This window comes from Hypanus sabinus, chromosome 2, assembly GCF_030144855.1.
Source record: "Hypanus sabinus isolate sHypSab1 chromosome 2, sHypSab1.hap1, whole genome shotgun sequence".
NCBI lineage: Eukaryota > Metazoa > Chordata > Chondrichthyes > Myliobatiformes > Dasyatidae > Hypanus > Hypanus sabinus.
The window spans coordinates 10,899,635-10,923,567 of NC_082707.1; the positions used below are offsets into that span (position 1 = coordinate 10,899,635).

The 23,933-nt window shown below is 46.3% G+C and overlaps 1 protein-coding gene across 1 annotated transcript in view; it reads left to right on the plus strand.

Moving 5' to 3' along the window:
* The first annotated feature begins 472 nt into the window (after positions 1-472).
* LOC132406410 (segment polarity protein dishevelled homolog DVL-3) overlaps positions 473-23,933 on the plus strand; it is a 166,171-nt gene continuing 142,710 nt past the window's right edge. Inside the window, exon 1 of the mRNA XM_059992051.1 lies at positions 473-1,186. Coding sequence (XP_059848034.1) covers positions 1,026-1,186 — 161 coding nt within the window. The 5' untranslated portion in view covers positions 473-1,025. The remainder of the gene's footprint in view (positions 1,187-23,933) is intronic.

Genomic DNA, 23,933 nt, shown 5'->3' on the forward strand with positions numbered 1-23,933 from the left:
AACCCCATTCTCCTGCCTTCCTCCTGATCCCTTTGACACTTTTACTAATTCGGAACCTATCAACCTCCGCTTTATGTATACGCAATGACCTGACCTCAACAGCCGACTATGACAATGAATTCCACAGAGTCACCACTCTCTGGCTGAAGGAATTACCCCTCATCTCCGTTCTAAATGGACGTCCTTATATTCTGTGCCCTCTAGTCCTAAACTCTCCTAGGAAGCATCCTGTCCACGTCCACTCTGTCTCATGGAAGACCTTCAGGGCAATGGCCACATCCGCGATCCTAACGCCCGCAAGTGCCAACTGATACCCTGGGTGGCCGGGGCTGCCGCCAGGATTTGCCACCACCCCACTCCCCTCCGGCCCGGGAACGGAGCAACGCTTCACGTTGCTTGGCGTGGGGAGGTGCTGAGAGCGCGAATTCCCCTTCCCTCTGCACGGCGGTGCGGGCTGGCAATCCGTCGAGCCCGCAGCCCTGGCACCGAGCGGCGCCGGGGAGGGAGGGAGGGCAGGCCAGGAGGCGGCGGTGCCAGCTGGCAGCCCGGCCCGTGACGGGGACGGGCGGCGGCTACCGCTCCCCTCGCCGTCTGATTGGGGCTCGGGGTCGCCGCTGGCAGCCGCTGGGCGGAGCGCTGGACCTGGTCTGCGGTGGAAGGGGGGGGGGGGGCGAGAGCGAAGGATACAAAGTATCAGGCCGGAGAAAGGAGGCACTCGGCAGTGAGGGGGTGAAAAGGGGGGAAATCACTTCCAAAGTGCCGGCATATCGGCGACAGGAGCCACAAAGTATCGACTGATCGGCGACAGGGGATACGAACTAGCGACTGGTCGTCAGGAGGGGATACAAAGTATCGGCTGGTCGGCGCCAGGAGATATAAAGTGTCGGTCGGGGAAGCGAGCGCGATCGGCGGCTCGGAGATACGACGTATCGAGAGGCAGTTGGATTCGGAAGGTGGGCCCGACGGCAGGGGGAGATTGCAGGGCGGCCTCTCCGAGGCCCGGAGCCCGAGCTCCAGGGGCGACCATGGGTGAGACCAAGATCATCTACCACATCGACGATCAGGAGACGCCGTACCTGGTGAAGCTGCCGCTGGCCGCCGAGCGCGTCACCCTGGCCGACTTCAAGCAGGTGCTGAACAAGCCCAACTACAAGTTCTTCTTCAAATCCATGGACCAGGACTTCGGGTGAGAGCCGGGGCCGTCGGCGGGGGGAGCCGGGGTAAGGGGAGGGGAGAGCTGGAATGGGAATCTGGGGAGAGGGAGAGCCGGGGGAGGAGGAGGAGAAGGGAGAACTGGGGGTGGGGGAGGGAGAGAGGGCCCAGAGTGGAGAGATGGGTTCCAGGGGGAAGGGATATCGGGGGTGGAAAGAGGGAGCTGAGAGACAGCATATCCCGGGAGAGGGGAAAACCCAGAGAGAACTGGGCCAGGGAGGACGGCTGGGGAAAGGCGAGGAGGGAGATGAAGCGGAGAGAGACGGGGGGAAGGAGAGGTTGAAGCGGGGGAAAGGAAAGGGAAAGATGTGTGGCAGAAAGTGGGCGAAGGGGAAGATTTGGGATAGGAAGAGAAGATGGTAGTGAATGGAGCTGGAGCCGGGGAGAGAGGGGAATCCAGCCTCAGCCCCAAGGCCTGCTGTTATTCTAATGCCCAGGCACTGATTGTGGCCCTCAGGCCGGGCGTTGTCTCTGAAGCCGGGGGGTTTGGAGTTGACATTACAGCCGGCTAGTGTTCAGGGATTGGGTTTGCTGTCAGTGTCCGGGGCTGGGACGATCTCCGGGACGGATAAGTGACCGGCCGACGCCCGCTCCCCTCTCCTTCCCACTCATTTTATTTTCCCTTCTCCCGTTGCTTCAACCCAGGGCCCGGGGGCGAGGACCGGCTGTGGGCTAGGCTGAGTTGGGCCAAGATCATCCCCGCTCCAGGCTGACACCTTCCTAGGGCCATGTCTCTTCATGTCCCGCGACTGGAGTCGGTTGCATGAGCTGAGACAGAGCCCTTGGCCCGGGGCCGGAGGGAAGAGGAGAGGTGTGTGGGTTGGGGAAGAGTCCGCGGGACCTAAGCCCCCATCATCACAGGAAAATGGCGGAGCTTCTTTTGTGTGGGACTGTTTTGCCGAGAGTCCGGCGTATTGTAACGGGGCAGAGGGTATTCCCGGCGGCTGGGAGCTGGGCCTTCCCCGGATAGGAGATCCAGGTAGTCCCGTCTCTGCGGTCTGGGGAAAGCCAGCAGCTGGAGCCTGGGGCACCGTCTCTAGACTGACAGCTCGGGAGCTGCCATTCGGGAAGAAGCGGCGGCCGCCGTTTCAGTGAAACACCGGGTCTGGGGGAAGGTAGTGGGCGTGAAGCTTTCACCCGGTGCAAAGTCTGCTGGCGAACCCAGACGGGGGAGGCAATAAATGAACTCCCAGCAGAGGCAAAGCTGACACGCACAAAATGCTGGAGGAACTCAGCAGGTCAGGCAGCGTCTATGGAGCAGAATAAAGAGTCTACGTTTCGGGCTGAAACCCTTCATCAGGCAAACTTAGGGTTGTTTTAGAGAATTCAGGTGGGTGGGGAGGCAACTGAGCCGAATTAGAGCGACAATCTACTGGAGGAACCCATTGGGTCGAAACGCTGCATCTAACCTGAGGACAATTCCTCTCACAGACGCTGCTCGACCCTCCAGCAGATTGTGCGCTGCTCCAGATTCCACCATCTCAAACAATCTGCTGGAGGTATTGATGCCGCGTTTCCAACCCGAAACGTCGATGGTTCTTATCCCCACCAGTACAGAGGCTGCCCAACCCACTGAGTTCCTCTGGCAGTTCGGCTTTACTTCAGCATCTGTGCCCGGGCAGGCTCAGCGGGTCAGGCGGTCCTGTGACCGGAAATAGCCAGGCCCTCTTTAGAGTGTGAATCAGAGAAGCACAGAAATCTGACAATAAACGATAATTGGTTTATTATTGTCACATGTACTGAGATACAATGGAGAGTGTTGTGTTGACAGGTAATTGAATGTATCAGTACATTGAGGTCTGATAAAAGGAAAAGCTGTGACATAAGATATGGGAGCCAAATTCATCAACCTTTGCATTTTGTTCTTAAGCCAGTGATTTTCTAATGTGGACAAATGTTTTTGTACACACACAATGATGTATCCTATCCAGTGCTTGGTATGGCAACTGGTGTGTTGCTGATTGCAAGAAATTGCGGAGAGTTGGAAGACAAATTTTATTGTGGTAGGTACAAGTCCATGTGAGCACAGGTGCAGCATCATCACGGGCACCTAGCACTCACAGGAAAAACTTAAATCAAGACTTAGGAGCAGAATTAGGCCATTCGCACCATGCAGTCTGCTCCTCATTCAATTATTATCCCTCTCAACCCCATTCTCCTGCCTGCCCCCCCCCGTAACCTTTGACACCCTGACTAATCCAGAACCTATCAACCTCTGTTTTAAATATACCCAATGACCATCTGTGGCAATGAATTCCACAGATTCCCCACTCTCTGCCTGAAGAAATTGCTCCTCATCTCTGTTCGAAAGGGACGTCTTTTTATTCTGAGGCCTTGCCCTCTGGCTCCACTATAGGAAGTTAAGTAAATTGCACTTTTTTTAAAAACAGAAAACGTAGAGCGAATAAGTCCATCTGAGTGCAAAGTAGTCCTAGTGTCGCTAAACTCCAGTGATTAGTGTTGTGCTGGTTGGTTCAGGAACCAATTGTTGAAGGGTAGTAGCTGTTGTTGAACCTGGTGGTGTGGAACTTCAAGCTTCTGTACCTACTGCCTGTTGGTAGCTGTGAGAAGGTGGCATGCAATGCACCCTCTAATCCTTTTTACAGCTGTGGACCAACCATTGCTCTGAGCAGGAAATTTTTGCACAGCCTGGAAACCGTGTGGCACTTTAAGTGTTTTTTTTAATACTAGGCATACTATGAATATTTAAAATGAAAATGGTAAAATGATGCAGTTTTGATTTTATTTCTTAATTAAAGGGTATAATGAAGTACAACAAAGAAAATCTTGGATGTTTCATAAGCTTTTTTTCATCTGCCTTTATTCCAGTCTGGGGGAATTCAAGGCTGTTGTGTGGGAGCCTGTCATTTACTGGGCAGCCGTGCACCCTCGCAGCCCAGAGGGAACAGCGATGGCACGGGTGGGGATCTTTGACAATGGATGTTGCCTTCTTGAGGCAGTGCCTTCTGGAGATGCCCGTGATGTAATGCGCTGAGTCTGCAGCTTCGCACATTCCTGGGCACTGGAATTGCCGTACCAGACCACGATGCAACCTGTCAGGACACTTCCAACTCCGTATCTGTTGAAGTTTGTTCAGTGACAAGCTGAAAGTAAAGATGCTGGCTTGCCCTCCTTGTGAGGTGAGGACGCACCCACCTGCACGACCTCTGTCCACACTCCCTGTCACTTCAGTAAAGCAGCTACTTTATTCAAAGACCCTTCCACCCTGGACATTTTCTCTTCCACCCTCTGTCATCAGGCAGAAGATACAAAAGCCTGAAACACGTACCACCAGGCTCAAGGCTATCTTCTATCCTGCTGTTATAGGACTATTGGATGGTCCCTAATATGACAAGATAGATCCTTGACATCACAATCTACCTCATTGTGAAGTTGCACCTTATGTCTGCCTGCACTGCTCTGTGACACTTTATTGTTACAGTTGGAGATTTCTGTTATTGTTGATACCTGTTGCTGACCACATTACTCAGCAGGCCGTCTGATAACATTGTCGGCGGTGAATGGGTAGTGGTGAGGCGGAGTTGGGTGTTTTATGGCAAATGTTGCAGAGTTTTCCAGTGTTGTAGAAGGGTGGGGTGTAGCTGGGAAACAGGAGTGGTGTGTGTGGGGGGGGGGAGTTAAAAGATGTACCCACTTGGTGGGAGGTGTTGCCAGAGGTGTAGGATGCAAAGACATTGGTGACACTTCTGATACCAACTAGCTGGTTCAGGGTGCAGAGCAGATTTGAAGGTCTGATTGGGTGTCTCCTGCTCCTTTCTTATGATGGAGCCCGATACATCCAGATCAACCAGATAATAAAAGCAGAAAAAAATTGGGTTGAAAAAGACACTTTTTTTCCAGCTCTTCAGAACATGAATTGTTAGAGTCTTGAAACTGAGTCCATAGGTTGGCTTCAGTGATCACTTAAGTGTTCTGAGGGGAGCTTGATGGTTGAATTGTAATAACTATTTCTGAAACTGGTGGTTTCTTCTGCCTGATGGCAGCAGCGAGAAGAGAGATGGTGGGTCTTTGATGATGGATGCTGCTTTTCTGCGGCAGAGCTCCTTGTAGGGGTGCTCAGGGCTTTCCCTGTGATGCCCTTTTCTACTCTTGGACCCTGGTGTTTCCATACCATAACTTATTTACTTTGAGCCACGACACCTAACATATAACCTAGCCTAATCACGGGACAATTTACAATGACCAATTAACCTAACAACCAGTACGTCTTTGGACTGTGGGAGGAAACCGGAGCACCCGGAGGAAACCCACGTGGTCGCAGGGAGAATGTACAAATTCCTTACAGGCAGTGGTGGGAATTGAACCCGGGTCACCGCCTGTACTATAAAGCATTGTGCTAACCACTATGCTACTGTGCTGTCCATTAACTATGTCAATGCAGCATAGAAAGTGGCCCTTCAGCCCAACTTGTCTGTGCTGACCATAGTTCTTGTTTGCATTGCTCATTCTATGTCCCTGTCAACTCCTCCTACACAGGAACTTATTCCAAATGTCATTTTAATGTGATTATTCAGCTTCCCTGAATCTAAGAGAGGAAATGCATCACCAGGATGTCTGCTGATCTTTGTGTCAGGTTGGCTGAGTTGGTAAAAGTGTCACACTGATAACCTGAATTTGCAGTCACGCATTCTAATCCAGATGCACACTTCCAGAATTAGTCTCTTGAGTCTGCAGGCTGTAGAGCTCCATGACTTTTGGCCATGACAGAATGGTGCAGTAAATAAATAATCGCAATTCAGAGGTAATGGGTGGACCGGAGAAGACAATAAATTGCATCGGGGGTGTGCTGTTGTAATTAGTACACAGCCTGTGTGGACAGATTTGTTCTGCGTACAAGAAATGTCCCTTACTTTGAATCGACATAACACCTTGCGCATAAAACATGCACTCAGAAACCACTTCATTAGGTATATCCTTCACCTATAAAGTGGCCACTGGGTGCATGTTCATGGTCTTCTGCTGCTGTAGCCCATCCACTTCAAGATTCGACATGCTCTTCTCCACTCCACTGTTGTAATGTGTGGTTATTTGAGTTACTGTCACTTTCCTGTCAGTGTGAACCAGTCTGGCCATTCTCCTCCAACCTCTCTCATTAACGAGGTGTTTTTGGACACCGAGCTGCCACTCACCATATGATTATTTTTTTTTGTTTTTTTGCACATTCTCTGTAAACTTTAGAGACTGTTGTGCATGAAAATCCCCGAAGGTCAGTCATTTCTCTGAGATACTCAAACTACCCCATCTGGCACCGGTAATCATTCCACAGTCAAAGTCACTTAGATCACATTTCATCCCCATTCTGATGCTTGATCTGAACAACGACTGAACCTCTTGACTATGTCTGCAGGCTTTTATACATTGAGTAGCTGCCACATGATTGGCTAAATTGCATTAACAAGCAGGTGTATTTAATAAAGTTGCCACAGTACAGCACAGGAAAAGGCCCTTTGGCCTACGATGTGGTGCCAAGCTAATTAAATGTAATTTAATGCCCAATTAAACTAATCCCTTTGCCTACACAATGTCCGTGCCCCTCTGCACATTGATATGCCTGTCTAAGAACACGTATTGTATTTGCATCTGGCAATATCCCTGGCTGCACACACGACCCTTTTAACTTAACAATCCTTCAACCAAAGTGCGGTATTCAATATTTCAACCCTAGGAGCAAAGTACTGACTCTGTGTCTCTCGTGATCTTGCAAACTTTAATCAGATCTCTCTTCATTCTCTGCCAGTTCATAAAACCAGTTTATAGAACCTAGAAGTTCAAAATAAATTTATTATCAGAGTATGTAAATATCACTATATACAACCTTGAGATTCATTTTCTTGCGGGCAATCAAAGAACACAGAACTACAATAGAATCAATGGAAAACTACACATATATGCAGACAATGTGCAAATAAAAAAAGTAATAATAATCAATAAAGACCGTGGGTGTCTTGGTAGCATAGTGTTTAGTGCGACGCTGTTACCACTTAGGACATTCCAGTGTTCAGAGTTCAATTTCAGTGCCGTTCTGTAAGGAGTCTGTGAATGACCTCTCCGTGGAATGTGTGGGGTTTTTCTTGGTGCTACAGTCATTTCCTACAGTCCAAACACGTATTGGTTAGCTTAATTGGTCATTGTAAATTGTCCTTTGATTTGGTTAGGGTTAATCATGGGTTGCTGGGCGGGCGTGGCTTGAAGGGCTAGAATAGCCGGTTACGCGCTGTATTGCTAAGTAAGATAAATACACCAGTTGTAGAGTTCTTGAAAGTGAGTCCACAAGTTGTGTTCAGAGATCAGTTCAGTGTTGAGGTGAGTGAAGTTATCCACACTGATTCAAGAGCCTAATTGTCGAGGGGTAATAATTGTTCCTGCACCTGGTTGTGTGCGACCTAAGGCTCCTGTACGGTGGAAGAGGACATGGCCTCTGGATGGTGGGATGTCGCCTTGTAGATGTGTTATGAGGTGGGGAGGGCTTTGCACAGATCAATACAGTGTAGAATGAGCCTGTTGGCCCACGATAACACCCTGTTAGCCTTTAGCAAGATCAATCTTATTCTTTCATCCTACATAGCCCATACACTTCCATTTCTCTTACATCCATGTTCTTATCTAAGAGTATCATAAATGCCTCTACCATCACACACTCACTACTCTTTGTGACAAAACCCTGCCTCACATCCCTAAGAGGATGTCCTTTGTGGAAAAATCCAAGTTTAGTAGTAGCAGGCCTCTGTTAGTCTCGATAGACCATGGATTTGCACCTTGGAAAGTTTCCAGGGCGCAAGCCTAGCAAGGTTTTTTTTTGTGGAAGACCGGCAGTTGCCCAAGCTGCAAGTCTCCCCTCTCCACGCTACCGATGTTGTCCAAGGGAAGGGCATTAGGACCCATACAGCTTGGCACCAGTGTCGTCGCAGACCAATGTGTGGGTAAATGCCTACCTCAAGTACACATGCAGCCTCAGCCAAGGCTCGAACTAGTGACCTTCAGATCACTAGATGAATGCCTTAACCACTTGGCCACGTGCCAACAAGAGAATCCAAGTTTATCAAAGCAGCACCCGCGTGCAATGCTGGCGGAACCCAGAGGCCTGGCAGCATCTGTGGAAAAGAGCACAGTCAACATTTCAAGCTAAGACGCTTCGGCGAGCCTGCTGAGTGTGTTGCTTGGATTTCCAGCATCTGCAGATTTTCCTTGTTTGTGGCAAGTTTATCAAAACTCTTTACCAAGGGAAGCTCATATATTAAGAAAATAATCAGTCTTTCGAATGGTGAAGCCCCTACAGTGAAGTACGTGGATATCTGAATATTTGCATCTGATATTGTGCAGAGCAGGAGGAATCCTGGAATATTGGCTGGGAAATGATGTGGTGCGGTGATGGCTTATGAGCCATGACAAGAGCTTCTGGAATGTTTTGGTCACTGGCACTAAATGAAATGTCTCGTTAGATTTTATGTATGTTTTTATGTTTGTATACTCTGCCCAAGGAAGCAGTTGAGGATAATTAATTAATTATATTTAAGATGCAGCTGGATAGGTAGATTTTTGTAGAGGACGGGAATTAGGGGCTCCTGATGATAGAGCAAGAAGAGCGCATTGGCTTGGATGGTGGGGGTCCTAGAAGATGGATATTGCCTTCTTGTGGCAGCTCTCCTGCTAGAGGTGCTCAGTGATGAGGAGCACTTTGCCTGTGAAGAACTGGCCTGTATCCACCACTTTCTGCAGCCTTCCTGGGCATTCGTGCTTCCATACCAGGCCATGATACAATGAGTCAGGGCACTCCACACTTCTTAAAGGAAGGGCGGATTGCAGAGAGTTGAGGGAGAGCGTGTTGGGGTGTGTGTGGGAAGCTGAAGGCTGGGTTGTCATTGATTGGACAATGAGAATGAGTATGTGTGTTGGAAGTTCAAAACAAGGAAAGGGTGACTTTATGGAAGCAGGTAGATAGGGTCATAAAGAGACCTTTTGGCGTATTGGGCTCCTGTATTCAGTACAGGAGTTGGGCTGTTGTGTTGAAATTATACCAGCCGATTTGGAGCTTGGCGTGCTGTTCTGTTCACCTACCTACTGCTGGAGATAGGGACAGCGTAAGCAGTGTGCGAGGAAGCTAGGCGAGCGGGCAGGGGTCCATGCAGAAAAAAAGCAAACCCTAGCCAGCTGGTTGTCCCGTCCATTCTGCTCTCCAATAGACATTAAATTGGACTACATCTATGGCAACGAAATACTTGGTGGGAGTACAGAAACGGACGGAATCCTGGATGCCGCCATTCAGCTGATTATTTATGAAACATCGGACTACCAACCTACTGACCTCTGTTGTGTCTATTGTCTTGTTTATTATTTATTGTAACGCCTGCACTGTTCTGTGCACTTTATGCAGTCCTGGGTAGTCCTGTAGTCTAGTGTAGTTTTTGTGTTGGTTCAGGTAGTTCAGTGTAATTTTTGTATTGTTCATGTAGCACCATGGTCCTGTAAAATGTTGTCCCGTTTTTACTGTGTACTGTACCAGCAGTTTATGGTTGAAATGACAACAAAAAGTGACTTGACTTGACTCTCGCGAAAGATAGCAATAAGATTGAAAGAGTACAGAGAATCTCTATGAGAATGTTGTTGGAACTTGAGGACCTGAGTTTTAGGGAACGGTAGAATAGGTTAGGACTTTATTCGCTAGGAATGAGGGGAAGATTTGATAGAGGTGTACAGAATTACTATGTCCTTAGATCAGGTAAATGTAAGTGTGACTAGAAGTCATGGGTTAAGGGTGAAAGGTGAAATGTCTGAAGGGAACCTGAGGGTGAACTATTTCACTCAGAGGATGGTGAGAGTGTGGAATGAGTTGACAGCAGAAGTGACAGATGCAGGGTCAATTTGAACATTTAAGAGAAATTTAGATAGGTACATGGATGGGAGGGGCATGGAGAGTCTGTGTGGTGCAGGTGTAGGCCAATGGAACTCGGCAGAACAATCGTTTGGCATGGACTAGATGGGGTGAAGGGCCTGTTCCTGTGCTGTATTGTTCTAGGGCTCTGTGACTCTAGGAATAAAGGTGAGGCCATGAAAAGGAATATTAAACTGATGGTACTATTAGACTGGGGGTGCACGCTACCTGAGCCGACAGATCAGCTTGAGTACTTCATTCCTTTCGGTATCAATGCAGTGGGCTGAATGACAACATAAATACATAAATTAGTGTTGCGGTTAGCATGCCGTTATTAACCGGGGGTTGATTCCGTACTGGCTGTGTGAGGAGTCTCTGCTCGTCCTCTCCGTGGAATGTGTGGGTTTCCCCCAGGTGATCCAGTTTCCTCCCACAGTCCAAAGATGTACCAGGTGCTAGCTGCTCATTGTAAATAGTCCTGTTAGGTTGGGGTTAATTGGATAATTCGGGGGTTTCGGGGGTGGTATGACTTGAAGGGCCAGAAGGACCTAATCCGCATTGTACCGCTAAAATAAAAAATAAACAAACAGATAAATAAATAGATAGATGTCTGATGCCTTTCCTGTGAGTTGGGACACGAGTAGAGAAGTTGTAGATGCGAAAGAATTCTGAGCCGGTGGTCATCGTCTGGCACAAGGGAAGTTTCCATAAAAGAGCTTTAATGATTTAGCTTTTGACGTAGATTGAAACATTGAGTGGAGTGCGTCATTTTTATAACGACAGCTCATTCTGAGGACATGCAGCGGTCAGGCCACATCAAAATAGCATCCCCACATCTCACCAACCTGAGCCACACGCTCGTGGGGAGAAATTGCAAGCTCCTTGCAGACAGCATCAGGGAAACGATCATTAGCGCTGTAAAGCATTTGTGCTAGTGTACTGCCTTGCTTGGAGTTTTTAGTGGGACTCTGGAAGTTACCCCTCACTTAAAAATCGAGCATGTCGGTTTACAATGAGAGCTTTCTGTGCATAGATCTGCTGCCTCTTCTGAATGATGCAGCCGCAACCATCAGAGAGACCTGAGGTCGTAGAACATGACGTCAGCCCATGACGTTGTGCCAACCTTGTAACCTACTCTGAGATCAGTCTAACCTTCCCTCCCACGTAGCCCTCCGCTTTTCTATCATCCTTTTGCCTATCTAAGAGTCTGAAATATCGCTAATATATCTGCCTCTTTCACCACCCATGGCAACACACTCACTACTCTGTGAAATACTTGCATTTGACATCCCCCCCACCCAGGATGTTTCCTGTAGTGAGAGAGTCTAGGATCGGAGAGTACTTAATTTTCAGCACCTTCTGGTGACGCCGCTCAAAAAGGCTGTCCACTTTATCTATGCCTCTTAGCATAAGACATAAAATATAGCAGCAGAATTGGGCCATTTGGTCCATCGAGTCTGCTCCATCATGGCTGATTTATTTTGCCTCTCAAACTCATTCTCTTGCCTTCTGCCTGTAATCTTTGACACCCTGACTAGTCAAGAACCTTTCAACTTCTGCTTTAAATATACCCAATGACTTAGCCTCCGCAGCTGACTGTGGCAATGAACACCACAGATTTGCCACCCTCTGGTTAAATAAATTCCCTCCATCCCTGTTCTAAATGATGCATTGCCTCTCTTTGACAGAACAGGTATCTTTCTATTGTGAGACTGTGCCTTCTGGTCCTAGACACTCTCACTGTAGGAAGTACCTCTCCACATCCATTATTGAGATCTTTCAGTGTTTGGTAGGACATGCTGGTAGGCTTGGTAGGGCATGCATTTCAGGTGAGGGGGGTGACTTTTAAAGGAGGTGTCATGGGCAGGTTTCCTGAGCTGGTGGTAGAGGCAGATACATTAGGGAAATTTGAGTCGTTTAGATGGCCCAATGGATGTGAGGAAAAAGGAAGGGTATGGACATTGAGATTAGTTATCCATCTTATTATTTGGTTCACCACAACATTGTGGGTCAAAAGGCCTGATCCTTTACTGTACTCTTCTGTGTTGCAATGAGATCCTCCTTCATTCTTCTAAGCTCCTGTGAGTACAGGCCAGAGGCATCAAAAACTATCTTGTACATCTCGATCGCGTCAATCGTCTTGTACACCTCGATCAAGTTATGCTTTATGCTGTATAAGTGCATTCAGTGATAGATCTTTGAATCGCATGTGATATGTCTTCCCAGTAATGGAATATATTAGCAGTGATGTGACTGCTGCTTAGATGTGTAGGGCCATTTTACCCTCAGGCAGGATTACTGATCAGGGAGCAGATTGTCGTGGATATATATTCTGCAGAAATCACATAAATGTTTTATCGTATGATATGGTAACATGGGGAAAAAAAGGTAATTAAAATGCAGTTTCAGGAGCTCTCTGCTGTTTAATTCCTTTTGGAGTGAATTGTGAATCACAGCTTTGTATCTGAGGATCTGGGTATCATGTTTCTGGTTTGTGTATCTCTCGTGTCACAGACTCCATGTACACCTGTGAATGTTGTACCATTTAAAGTATCTTGTACACACCAACATGCTGGAGGAACTTCTGTGGAGGGAAACACACTATCGATGTTTCAAATCCCGATGAAGATTCTCGGCCCGAAATGTTGGCTGTTCATTTTCTTCCACTGATGCTGCCTGACTTGCTGAGTTCCTGCAGGGTGTTGTACGTGTTACAGAATATCAGGATCTTCAGAATCTCCTGTGTTTGTGTCCAATGCAGCTGGATTCTGTGTTAATGGCCTAAGCGTGTTTATGTTGCTTGTGATGTGCACTGTGACGCTCAGATCAGTTAGAAGGCAGAATCAAGAATCCACTTTGTTGTACCAGGGAACCATTCAACAGTGCGGGAGCTGTCCTTCAGCCTGGTGGTACGTGCTTTCAGGCTTTGTATCTCCTCCCCGGTAGGTGAGGGCAGAAAGGAGAATGTCTGGGGTGAGGGGGAACTTTGATTTTGCTGGCTACAGAGGGGAGGCTGGTTTTCATGATGTGCCGAGCTGTGACTACACTTCTCTACAGTTTCTTGTGGTCTCAGCTAGGATCGTTGCTGTACCAAGCAGTGATGCATTTGGATTAACAGCGAAGAAACAAGCTGTAAAGATTGCTGCCCACTCCACCCACCCACCTAGAGGATAGACACCTCAACAGGATGTTTCCTATGGTGGAAGAGTCTAAGACCAGAGGGCACAGCCTCAGAATGGAGGGGCATCCTTTTAGAATGGAGATGAGGAGGAATTTCTTTAGCCAGAGAATAGCAAATCTGTGGAATTCTTTGCCACAAACAGCTGTGGAGGCCAAGTCTTTATGTATATTTAAGCCAGAGGTTGACAGATTCCTGACTGGTCAGGGTATGAAGGAATATGGGAGATGGCAGGAGATAGGAGCGGAGAGGAAAATTAGATCAGCCATGACAAAATGGTGGAGTGTACTTGATGGGCCAAATGGCCATCAGGGAGATGCTATAAGTCTATCACCACCAGGTCTACATGTCATCTCTGAATCTTCATTCCTGGAGCTCTCCACAAAACTCACTCAGGTGTGATACCCTGACTGTCCCTGCACAACAGCCGTTCAATGGCCTTTCCTGCTCTCCTTGTTCTGTGATAATTATTCAGTCTGTTCTTCTGTTCACATTTATTTCAGTTTGATTATTGATGTTTGCCATGTACCGTTCTGCTAATTGTTGATTGCACATGGCTGTTTGCACTATTGTCTTGTAAACTGTTGGTTGTACTGTCCTGTGTTTTATGCTTGGCCCTGAACCACAATCAGTTCTGGTGTGTTTCACATACTGGCAATAAAGTGATTCTCATTCTGAAATAGAATTATTATGGACCAGAGAGAGAAGATAGTTTGGGATTTTAAATAGTGTTGACAAAAGTTAGAACATTACAGCACAGAAACAGGCCTTTTGAACCTTCTTGGTTGTGTCGAACCATTTTTCTGCCTAGTCCCACTGACCTGCACCTGGACCATATCCCTCCATACCCCTCTCATTCATGTACCTGTCCAAGTTTTTCTTAAATGTTAAAAGTGAGCCTGCATTCACCACTTCAACTGGCAGCTCATTCCACATTCTCACTACTCTCTGTGTGAAGAAGCCCCCCCCATGTTCCCTTTAAACTTTTCCCTTTTCACCCTTAACCCATGTCCTCTGTTTTTTTTCCTCTCTAGACTCAGTGGAAAAAGCCTGCTTGCGTTCACTCTATCTATACCCATCATAATTTCATACACCTCTATCAAATCTCCCCTCATTCTGCCTGTTCGTCATGATTGGTTACTAATTGGTATTGGGGGCAAGTTAGATGTGATTGGTTTGGGATATTGGATGGTACAGGATAGAGATTTGGTAAGGACCCATACCACCAGGTTCAAGAACAGTTATTACCCCTCAACCATCAGGTACCTGAACCAGAGGGGATAACTTCACTCACCCCATTGCTGAACTATTCCCACAGCCTCACTTTCGAGGACTCTTCATCCCATGTTCTCTATTTACTGCTTCTCCATCTATCTATCTATTTAATCTTTCACTTTCAAGTTTGCATGGTTTGTTATCTTGCACAGTGGTTGTCTGTCCAACCTGATCGTCTTCTCAAGTCTTTCACTGATTCTATTGTGTTTCTTGGATTTTTTGTGAATGCCTACAAGAAAATGAATCTTAGGATTGAACATGGTGACATATATGTGCTTTGATAATAAATTTAATTTGAGCTTTGAATGTTGTCATCTGAGGGATCGTTCACTAATTATAGGAAGTAAGCCCATGGCTGCCCACAGATCCATTAGGGTACAATGTGATGTCAGGAGCTGCCTTTGCCTGAACCGTACAAGGGCACTGCACACAGCAAGCACACGCTTCCTTATCTGTGGTCTGTTTACCTTTGTAATTGCTCTTTTCCCTGGCTTTCATGTCTGCCTTTCTCTCTCTAATTGAGTTTAGCATCTGGTGAGGGACAGGCTGGGGCCCATCAGAATTTTCCGTGTTAAGTCTACTTACTTACCCTCCGAGGTCAGGAAACGTGGAGGATATTAGGTTGATTTGCAGTGCCAATCAGCTCATTTTCAGTCACTATATCACAGAGGTTGCTTGGGAACTGTCAGTGAATCTCAACTGACACGTCTAAGCCTCGATCGAGATCCAAATGCTATTGAATCGGGAATTAAGAACCCAGCAAATCTCCAAATACTTGTCAGTTCTGACAGCTTCTGTCGAGGGAGAAATGGGGTTTAGTATTTTTAAATGTTTCTCTCCACCTGTTGTGACAAATTGATAAATTGGTTTATTATTCTGGGGCGCCACGGTAGCATTGCGGTTAGCGTGATGTTACCGGGGCTCACGGCATCAGGGTTCAAGGAGTTTGTACATTCTGTCCGTAACTACTTGGCTTTCCCCCGAGAGTTCTAGTTTCCTCCCACACACTTCAAAGGTATACCGATTAATAGGTTAATTGATCGTTGTAAATTGTCCTGTGATTAGTCTAGTGTTGGCTGGCCGGTGATGTAGGGGCATCTGCACTGGACTTTGAGTGGTCCTGAGTTTGAATCCGGCCGGCTCCTTGCACACTTGCCATCCGCGCTGGGTTGAGAGTCAAGATTGCAACTCGGCCTCGTTAAAAACAGACAAATGCTGAAGAAGCGGCAGGGTTGCTGTCTGATGCACCACAAGGTATGGAGAGGAACGAGGCTAGTGTTAAATAGGTGGGTTGTTGGGAGGCGCAGTCTCGTTGGGCTGGAAGGGCTTGTTCTGCGTGATATCTCTAACTAAATCAATATTCAGCCACTGTTTTTAATTCTGAGTCACAGATAATACTTGAGAGCTGTCAGAAAATCTCAGCTGACATGTCCAACCATCAATCAAAATCAAAGTGCTGTTGAATCAGGAATTTTTAAAAAAACACCAAACTCTCTGAATACTTGTCAGTTCTGGAAACTTCTGTGGAGGGAAAGGCAGGGTTTAACTTTTTGAAATGTTTCTCTACACAAGCTGTAGCAAATTGGTAGATGGGTTTATTATTATCATATGTGGCGAAGTGTGGTGGAAAATCTTTGTGGGTTATATGCCATCTATTCAGATCATTACATTACATAGTACTTTAAGGTAGTAAGGCAACAACAGAATGCAGAATAAATTGCTGCAGTTACAGAGAAGGTAACATGTAGGCAATGTAGAACTGTGTTTGTTGTTAACACAAATAATCTGTTTCATAAGACCATGATACATTGGAGTAGAACTAGACAATTCTGTCCATTCCAGTGTGGCTGATTTATTACCCCTCTCAACCCCATTCTCTTGCCTTCTACCCCTCACCTTTGACAACCTGACTAATCAAGAAACTATCAATCTCTGCTTTAAATATACCCAATGACTTGGCGTTCATAACCATTTGTGGCAATGAATTCCAGAGACTCACCACCCTCTGGCTAAAGAATATTATCATGTACAATGTTCCCACTGATATTTTTCCAGCTGCGTAGACCAACCATTGCTCTGAGCAGGAGATTTTTATACAGCCTGAAAACTACATGGCACTTCAAATGTTTTTTTTGTACCATGCATACTTCGAATATTTAGAATGAAAATTGAAAAATCACGTACTTTTGATTTTATTAATTGAAGGGTATAATGAAATACAGCCCAACAAAGTTCACGTTTTAAAAACATCTTGTAGCTGCAGCCAATGCCAGCAGCAACAAAGGATATGTGTGTGGGGGCATTTGAATTACTTCTGGGACCGTGCACCCATGCAGCTTCGAGGGAACAGTTGTCATATGTACCCAAATATAGAGAAAATCTTCCTGGTTTGCATTCCATCCATACAGATAATTTCATTACACAGGGTGTTGTGATAGTGCAAGGTAAAACAATAAGATAATGCAGAATAAAAACAGAGAAAATGCAATGCAGGAGGAATATAACGTGCAAGTTCATGGTGAGATAGATTGTGAGGTCAAAGGTCCACCTTATTGTATTAGGAGGCTGTCTTATTGCGTAGATATGCCCATGGTCTTATTGCAGTGGGGTAGAACCTGTCCCTGAACCAGGTAGCATGTGCTTTTAGGCTTTTGTATCTTCTGTCTGACGGGAGAGAAGAGAAAATGTCCAGATGAGATCTTTGGTTGTGTTGACTGTTTTTCCGAGGTGCTGGGAAGTGTAGACAGCGTCCATGGAGGAAAGGTGTTTTCACAGCTCCCTGCTGGCCCTTGCAGTCTCAGCAGTATTCTGGAACTACAGTACTGTTCTCGATCCAGGTGCTGTCCTTGTTAAGTGTAAGTTTCCACAGCCCCTTGGGTAGAGAATTCCAAAGATTCATGTCCCTTTGAGAGATATATCTCCTCCATTTAAAGAGTTGACATTTAATCGGAAACTATTCACCTCCCCACCCTCACAACCACGGCGGAAATTGAAATTGGTTTGTTATTGTCACATGTAACAGGATACAGTGAAAAGCTTGTCTTGCATTCTACTAATACAAATAGATCATTACGCAATGCATCGAGGTGAAAGAATGTAAAACAATAACAGGTTGCAGGATAAGGTGTAACAACTACAGAGAAAATGAGGTAGATGATGAGGTCAGGAGCCTATCTTATTGCACCATTCAATAGTCATATACCACTGGGGTAGAAACTCACTAAATTGGTCAGACAGGATCTTTCTTCTGCCAAAGCTATGATGGCTGGCTTTCATTAATTGCTTGCCACGAACACAAGAGATTGTGCAGTTGCTGCAACCCTAGAGATTGATCATGCATTGAGGTAAACAATGACCATGCAGAGTAAACTGTTGCAGTTACAGGAAAGTGCAGTACAGGCAGACAGTAAGGTGTAAGATCATAACGAAATCGATTGTGAGGTTTAGAGTCCACCTTTTCATTCTAGGGAACCATTCAATAGTCTAACAGCGGGATAGAAGCTGGTGGTACATGCCTTCCGACTATTGCATCTTCTCCCTGATGAGAGAGGATGCCGGAGGTTGATGGGTCTTGTGTGACATTGGCTGTTTTACTGAGGCATCGAGAAGTATAGACTGAGTCTGTGGAGGGGAGGCTGGTTTCTCCACTTCTGCCCTCAACACTCCTCCACAAACAGAATCATGTGCGTTTCTTATCTCTCATCTTACCGTTCATTCTCAGACTCGGGTGAATATAGATACAATTCGCGCATTCTCTCCTCATACTAGGTGAAGTCCAATTTGGGGTATTGAACACAGTTGTGCTCACCCACCCACAGGAAGGATTTCAGTAAGATTGAAAGAGTGCAGAAAACAATTGCAAGGATGTTGCCAGGATCTCAGTAATAGGTGAGGCGTCAATAGGTTAGTACTTTATTCCCTGGAGTGCCGTGGAACGAGAGGAGGCTTGAAATACAAAATTATGAGGGTTATAGATTGGGTATATTCAAGCAGGCCTTTTCCATTGAGTTTGTGTGAGTCCCGAGCTAGAGGTCATGGGTTAAGGGTGAAATGTGAAATGTTTAAGGGGAACCCGAGGGAGAACTTCTTCACTCAGCCTTTTTCGATCCTCTTGGTTTAACATTGAATCTACAGAGCAGTATTTGATGTAAGGAAGGGTAAAGTTTATAAATGCCAGATGCTCCACAAAAGCACTAACATTGGGAGAAGATTCTCTGGATTTATATGGCAAATGAGTTTGGCTCTCTTGAGAGCAGTTGCTTTGCCTGTTCTGAAGTAGCAAGCAGGTGGATGGATGGGCAAGTAGGGTCTTCGCACACACTCAGTGGCCACTTTATTAGCACATATCTGCTCGGCTTGTCATGTGGCAGTAACTCAATGCGTAAAAGCACGCAGACATGGTCAAGAGGTTCAGTTGTTGTTCAGACCCAAACATCAGAATGGGGAAGAAATGTGATCTGAGTGACTTTGACCGTGGAATGATTGTTGGTGTTAGATAAGGTGTTTTGAGTATTACAGAAATTGCAGATTTCCTGGGATTTTCACACACAACAGCAGGGGTTCCCAACCTTTTTTTTTATGCATGGACCCCTACCCTAACCAAGGGACCAAGCCAGGAGAGGAACACCTGCTCTCAAGTTTACAGAGAATGGTGCGAAAAACAAAAAACATCCAGTGAGTGATAATTCTGTGGATGAAGACACTTTGTTATTGAGAGAGGTCAGAGGAGAATGTCCAGACTGGTTCAAGCTGACAGGAAGGCAACAGTAACTCAACTAACCATGCTCTGTGGAGTGCAAAAGAGCATTGCTGAATACACTGAAATAGATGGGTTCCAGCAGCAGAAGACCATAAACATACACTCAGTGGCCACTTCATTCAGTACACGAGGTAGCGAATAAAATGGCCAATGAGTGTATGTGAACATTTTTTATGAATGCAAAAGTCACCTTACATTCATTCAGCTACCAGCCAAATCTATGCAATAACTTAAGCTACGAACTGGTGTGGAGATGGGGGCAGGGGGAAAGGTTTGCACAATGCATCCATCTGTACTCTAGCAAACATCCAAAAAGATGTTTATAACTTCTGTACGCTCCAACTTGTAAATCCTGGAGTTGAATTCGCATCAGCCATGTTAACTCATTTTATAAAGGCAGGCCAGGTGCATATAAATTTGTGATTGTAACATGACCACAGTCGTTGCTGGTGTGGCAGGTCTGTAGAGAATTAGGTGCAGGATTTGTCAAATTGAACCTCAGGTGTGCTTCAATGTGGCTGATCCTATTGTAAACTCAGCTCCAAATCCTTGCCTACTCCGGGTGACTCTTTCAAAGGAGCCTATAGATTCCTGACTCCATCACCTAGAAACTGACCTCTGCGGCACATGTTCTCATTGTTACTTATCGACACAGGAGATTCTGCAGAGGCTGGAACTCCAGAGCAGCCCACACAATATGTTGGGGGAGCTCAGAAAGTCAGTCGGCATCTATGGAAAGGAATAAGCAGTCGAGGTTTCGGGCCGAGACCCTTCATCAGGGCTGGAAGGGAAGGGAAAAGACATCAGTTCTTGCCCAAACTTGGCACTGAGATTAACAAATTAGCAACTCAGTTTCTTAGGAGGAATAGTTTTCCTTGCAATCCATCACTTTCAGTGATCATGGGGCACTACAGGACAGAAACAATCCTTTGGCTCATCTAGCTCACACCAAACTGTCAATTCTGCCTAGTCCCATCAACTTGCGCCCAGACCACAAGCCTCCATACCTCTCCCAACCACATACTTACTCAAAACTCTCTTGTACGTTCATCCGTTTATCACAAACCTATTGGTCCCTGCCTTGAGCTGACTCCATAACCTCTAGGGTCCCTTTCAAGGACCCCATAGCACGTGTTCTCAATTTTATTTATAAACACAAGATTCTGGAGATGCTGGAAATCTGGATAACAGATACATAATGCTGGAAGAGCTCAGCAGGTCGGACAGCACCAATGGAGGGCAATAAACAGTGCCGTTTTGGGGCGAGACCCTTCATCAGTCTTGATGCAGGGTCTCGGCTTGAAATGGTGACAGATTTTTCCTTTCCTTAGGTACTGCCTGACCCGCTGAGTTCCTCTGGCATTTTGTGTGTGTTTCTCAGTATTGCTTGTTTACTTTTAAATTATTTGCATGATTTGTCTTCCTTTTGCACATCAGTCATTTGTCAATATTTTTTAATGTGTAGTTTTTCATTCATTCTATTATAGTTGCTGTAGCCAGGGGTGATAGTTGAGATACGCTCCTAGTGCTGTACTTCTCAAACAGCCTCTGACAACCAAGTCCAGCTCCTGGCTCTCCCGTGTGGCTTTGCTACCAAACCCAGTGGAACCTACTGACAGGAGAAGGGGCAGTTGTAGGTTACAGGCACCTTAAAACCAGTAGCTTTGGGCAGATGGGGTTAATCATCTGTGGTTGGCTGCCCATCGAGGAGAAGGGGAACTCTGATAAGCTGCTGCTTTGTGGCTATACCCACTCAAGGGGAAGGCTTTGGGAGTGAACCCCGAGGGGAAAAATCCTAAGGCCGTCCTACATACAGTTGAGTTCACTGCTGATTGGCAACTCCTGTGATGCTGCTGATCCAAACTGTATCGATCTCTGCCGTTCCTTTGGGCTCATCAGCTGTGTGACAAGGGCGAGCATGCTACATAGGCAACAGCTTGTTCTTCATATCGTACTGCCTTGGCTTGTGTATCATGTAGATAGCCAGGACACACTATCCATGGCAGCCTAGACCAATGGAGACCCTCATTACTCATTTCTTTATTTTCCTCTAAATGTCTGCAAGAAAATATATGTAAAGGTAGTCTGTCATGACATATACCGCACATGCTTTCAAATAAATTTACTTTGAAGATGACGCCTCCATTAGAAAGGGAGATGAAATATAAAATAAAACCTACTGGGGGTGGGGAACTCACCAGCTCAGTCAACATTTGTGTTGGCAAAGGGCTGGTTGAGGTTTGAGCTTGAGACCCCTCCCCATCAGATCGAGTGGGTCGTTGACAATAACACAGTGCTGTCATGGTGTACATTGGCAGACGACCGACCCAGGTGCGGAGGAATGACAGACTCCCGCGTTGAGGCAGAAACAAGAGTTTATTCATGGGAATTCCAGCAGAGCATCAGTTGCTTGGCTGAGGAACGTGGTGTGCCGAATCATTCTCGAAACCCGCACGAGTACCCCGCGATAAGCGCTAATTGGGAGTCCCCTTTAAATAAGCACAGTCTGCTGAAAGTCTGTGCCAGTCAAAGTAAACTTGACAAGCGTAAACAGAAAGCACAAGGGTCTATCGACTCTACTTAAGATGGCAATTAAGAAATACAGTTGCACAGGCTCACAGGGCTCATGACACAGAGAAGGGAGAGGCCGTTTAGTCCACCTTGGGTGTGCTGACTGTGATGCCAATTTAACTAATTTTATCCGCCTGCCCATATTCTGTGTTCCTCCATTGAAGAAATATTATCTGCCTGTCTCCTTTGAAGAAATCCTGACAAAGGGTCTCAGCCTGAACAGTTGGCTCATTATTGCTCTCTATATATTCTGGCTGACCTGTTGAGTTCTTCTAGCGTTTTGCATGTGTTCCTTTGAAGAAGAGATTTCTAAATTCTCATGGGAGGAGAGCCTTTTCTTTGTTTCTATCAAAAGTGGGCTTTTAGTCAGTTACCTCCACTTCCAGTCCTAATGAACTTTGCCAAAAATGTCAACTGTTTATTCCTCTCCATAGATGCTGCCTTACCTGCTGAGTTCCTCCAGCATTTTGTGTGTGTTCCTCCACTTCTAGGTTCTCCCCTAACACAAAACATTCTCTCAGAATGCTGGTGGAACACAGCAAGCCAGGCAGCATCTATAAGGAGAAGCACTGTCGACGTTTCAGGCCGAGACCCTTCCAGCATTTTGTGTGTGTTGTTTGAAATTCCAGCATCTGCAGATTTCCTCGTGTTTGCTCACAAAACATCCGCTTCTTGGAGTTGAGAGGAAAAATAAATCAGTCATTATGAAATGGTGGAGCATGTTTGATGACCTGATTCTGCTCCTGTGTATTATGGTTTTAGAAGGTTACGGGCAAAACACTGTCAGACTTGGATGGCTTGGATGGGTCCTCTTGTTCAGCATGAACTAGATGGGCCGAAGTGCCTGCTTCTTGTGGTGTATAACTGCAAGAGTCTGATTTGATGACGTCCACTCTACCAGGACGTTTCAGTGCCTTGTATCCCTCAGTGAACTCCTCTCTAACTTTTCTGCAGTCCGGACGATGCAAGCATAGCCTTGCCAGATATTCCTCAGTAAACAACTAACTCCTTCCACCTAGTAGATTAAAGGGTTGGACAGAGTGGAGAGGATGTTTCCAGCAGCAGGAGAGTCTAGGACCAGAGGGAGAGTAGGTTGTCTCAGAATACAAACTTATTCCTTTAGAACAGAAATGAAGAGGAATTTCTTTAGCCAGATGGTGATGAATCTCTGGAATTCATTGCCACAGGCGGCTGTGGAGGCCAAGTTGTTGAATATATTTAAGGCAGAGGTTGATAGGGTCTTGATTATCAGGGTGTCAAAGGTTACAGGGAGAAGGCAGGAGAAAGGTACTGAGAGGGATAATAAATCAAGCTATGACTTGATGAAGTGAATGGTTTAATTCTGCTGCTACAGTATTGTGCAAAAGTCTGAGGCATATAGAGAGAGGGAGCCGATGTTTGCACAGTACTCTATTTGTCATCGTGGAGGAAATAATGAGTTTTTAAATCTGGCAGGAGCAAAGGATGTTGGGAATGGCGAGGTGGAGTCCCACGTGTGGGACAGGTGACAGAAAAGGTGGGCTGGAGGGGTGGGGGGCAGGGTGTAGGTGATGCACCATCAATAACTCACTCTGAGACGTAAAAGCGAGGTATCGGATTTTATTGACAGGAAGAAGGAACAAGCAGTGGTTGACCACTATACAACATCCTGGAGACAGAGAGGCCAGGCTCAGACCTCCATCACCTCTATACCAGGGTCTGTGGGAGGAGCCACAGGAGCAGTCATCAGGGGGCGTGTCCAGACAAGTATATGTAGTTCACCACAGTAGATGCAGACGCACCCAGCCCTGAGACATTTGATTCCAAACAACTGGTTTATTGATCATTACAGAACAGCTCTCTGGTGCTTCCCACTTCCTCCCCACTCCCTTCCCCTTCGTCCAACCATGATTCCCCTCTCCCTGCCTCCTTCCCACTCTCAATCCACAATAGAGACCCACATCAGAATTGGGTTTGAAATACACATATGTCATGAAATTTGTACTTTTTTGCGGCACTGCAATACATAAAATTACTACAGTACTGTGGAAAACTCTAAGGCACCCTAG